The sequence below is a fragment of the Neodiprion fabricii genome, chromosome 3, assembly GCF_021155785.1.
Source record: "Neodiprion fabricii isolate iyNeoFabr1 chromosome 3, iyNeoFabr1.1, whole genome shotgun sequence".
NCBI classification, from domain to species: Eukaryota; Metazoa; Arthropoda; class Insecta; order Hymenoptera; family Diprionidae; genus Neodiprion; species Neodiprion fabricii.
Window position 1 is genome coordinate 35,067,259 of NC_060241.1, and position 2,738 is coordinate 35,069,996.

At 44.3% G+C, this 2,738-nt stretch overlaps 1 protein-coding gene across 1 annotated transcript; it reads left to right on the top strand.

Annotated features, from left to right (window-relative positions):
* Positions 1 to 783: 783 nt before the first annotated feature.
* LOC124177990 (gram-negative bacteria-binding protein 3-like) lies at positions 784 to 1,819 on the top strand. The gene is made up of 2 exons (XM_046561008.1): positions 784 to 1,146; positions 1,351 to 1,819. The coding sequence occupies exons 1-2, from the start codon at positions 801 to 803 to the stop codon at positions 1,602 to 1,604; spliced, it is 600 nt and encodes a 199-aa protein (XP_046416964.1). The 5' UTR covers positions 784 to 800; the 3' UTR covers positions 1,605 to 1,819.
* The last annotated feature ends 919 nt before the right edge of the window (positions 1,820 to 2,738 follow it).

The following is a 2,738-nucleotide window of genomic DNA, read 5'->3' on the forward strand; positions in this document are numbered from 1 at the left end:
TATAGCTGTTGCAGAATAGCGAAGCCAACTGTGCAACCCTTGGCCTAACCGTATTTCCGGAAGAGTGCCAAGTAAGGATTACATCAGATAGTGCCTGCTTTTTACCGGCCGGAAGAGACAGCCATTTAATCCGACGCTCGGCTATTAACCTGCTTATAATAAATATGAAATAAATGCTGTTTCTTCATAGTCTGTTGTTCATCTGACCTGTTGAACTCGATGAATTCGCTTGATTTCTGCTTACCGTTTTCACTGCATTTCCACGAATCGCGATATCGTTCCTTACAGCCGAGTTATCAAAAAACGACGAAGATATTACATCAAGTCTTCCACGTCGACTGCGCCATTTCACTGCCTCATTGTTATCCAGCATTTTAAGTGCATTGTACCAATGTGTCTCTTGGTATGATCTCATTCAAAAGTCACAAACATTTCCAACTCTCATGCTAGTTTATAATCTTGACCACTTTCGAGGCAGTGCGAGTTGAAAAATAAAATTAATTCATATTCATAGATAATTTGCATTCCTAATGAGCTTGATTGGACCTCTATTGAAAAATCGCCACAAAACCTGATTGCTGAGTAGAGATTGATTCCCGCGTCGAGATATATTTAATCGCGAGTTAGAGGCAGCGTATTTTCTGCTAGCTCGCTTAACGACTTAACGAGCCTCGTCACAAATTCATATCGGGCGACTTGACCTTTGATTTTAAAAGTAACGTCGATAAACAGTTGGTTAGTAAACAGAGAAGATTAGTAATCCGGTTTTACGAATTGATTGCGTCTCTGTGGCGTGATAGATGCCAGAAGTGATCATTACCAGCGACCAACCGAGTCGCAGTGATCTGTGTACCAGGGATAAGTTATCCACGCTCTGTTCGACGAACTACGAATCAGCCAGAGCTCGGCTTTCGATTCCTGCTGCTCATCATCTCAGTTCGACGATCCAGCCGATCACCATGGGGACCAAAGGGTTTGCCCTGATGGTGGTATTGGTTACGGACATTATCGTAAACGTCGACAGTTACGATACGCCCACGCCTCTTGTTGAAGTATTGAACCCTTACGGATTTCGCGTATCAATTCCGGACTCGCCTGGCGTTCAGCTGTTTGCTTTCCATGGTAACATCAACCAGGAAATGGAGGGTAAGTACGCACGGCGTCTAGTCTAGAACAGAGTTACGTATAATTCAGAATTATAAAAGCTGAGTCAGTGTGTTCGACTGTTCCGCAGAACATCTTGCCACTCACCGTCTGATTGAGGGTGGTTTTTAACGAACGTGCATTGAAGCGTGGACATTATTTACCGTCGAATAGTTTTTCTTAATGAAATGTGTACATTTTTCTTAGGCAACGAAGCCGGAACGTTTTCAGTCGACATCGTTTCAAAGAAAAACGGACGATGGAGCCACACTAATCCAACGGCCTCGTTGAATCCAGGAGATACCCTATACTTCTGGACCCACGTACGTGTCAATGGAATTGGATACGAGAAATTTCATCAAGAATTTCACGTACCCGCGAAACCTTCTCAGAATACCGGTGACTCAAACAATGGACAACCTCAACCGGGAGATGAAGACGTGTACATCTTTTCTATGTAAGAATCACCGATTGTGATCTGAAGTCACGAAAAATTGAAATGTCGCGATACTGATGCCAAAAGGACGTATAAAAGTGTAAGCCCTTTTGGAACGAGCACCGTGATATGCTCACCAACATATTGTTGCATATTATTCATTTCCTTAATTACTCCTCGAATGTGTAATTTATTCCAACTATTTTACTGCCCAAAAGAATAAAATGAATTGAACATTTATAAATGTCATTTTTAATACCGAATGATGTGAAATTTCGTACATCTTGACTGCCGCCGTAGGTGCGTTTTTTTTTTTTTTTAACTATTTACGTCGATTTGAGAACCAGAGAACACGTACGTGAATATATCGTAATACTACAGGTCGTCATGGGGATGAAAAGCCCGTAACTCAATTAGGCATATTGGTAGGAAATACTTGACTGTGTATTCGGAGTTGCGATACGCCAACTCCTCTCTCGTTGAGCTGATGAGGGGTTTCGAGTGACGACTGGGTACTAACTCTGTCTTGGCTTTGAGCTTTTTGAGTTCGGCTGAGAAATATTGAAGCGGAGATGAAAGGCAAGAACTTTGACGTACGCGCTCCAAGGAACCCTCTCACGCTCTCTCTCATTTCTCTTTCTCTGGGAGTCAGCATGAAACAGAATACCGTATCGAATTAATACTGTCTCAAGACTTTCTCATAACATTAAGTGGAATTAAACTGCAAGTCGCATGCGGCTCGCTTCCTCCGAACGTTCAGCCAGCAGGCAACAACGGGGCCTGAGGGCCAATCAACGTCGGGCGAGTGATGGACCGTCCAATTTCCCGATTCACAGGTAAGCTATGTATCATCCGGTATTCGGTACAACAGAGCAGCTCGTTCTGAGAGAATTTTAATCAATGATTGACGAGGTGCGACAACAAGAAGGAGACTGAAGCGGAATTCAATTTGCGCACCACCATAAACAGCCCCTCTCCCGCCCCGCCGTCCGATCCGTGCAGACTTCGACTCCGTCTCTGCATTGCGCAGCAATTTCGCATAAACAAGGATCGTGCCGAAGAGTGCGCGGTCCCGATGCAACAGCGACAGCGGCGGCAGCAGCTCGTTTCGTTAAATTCGACAAGGCGAGACGCCGTGAACGACGAATGCATGGAGGAG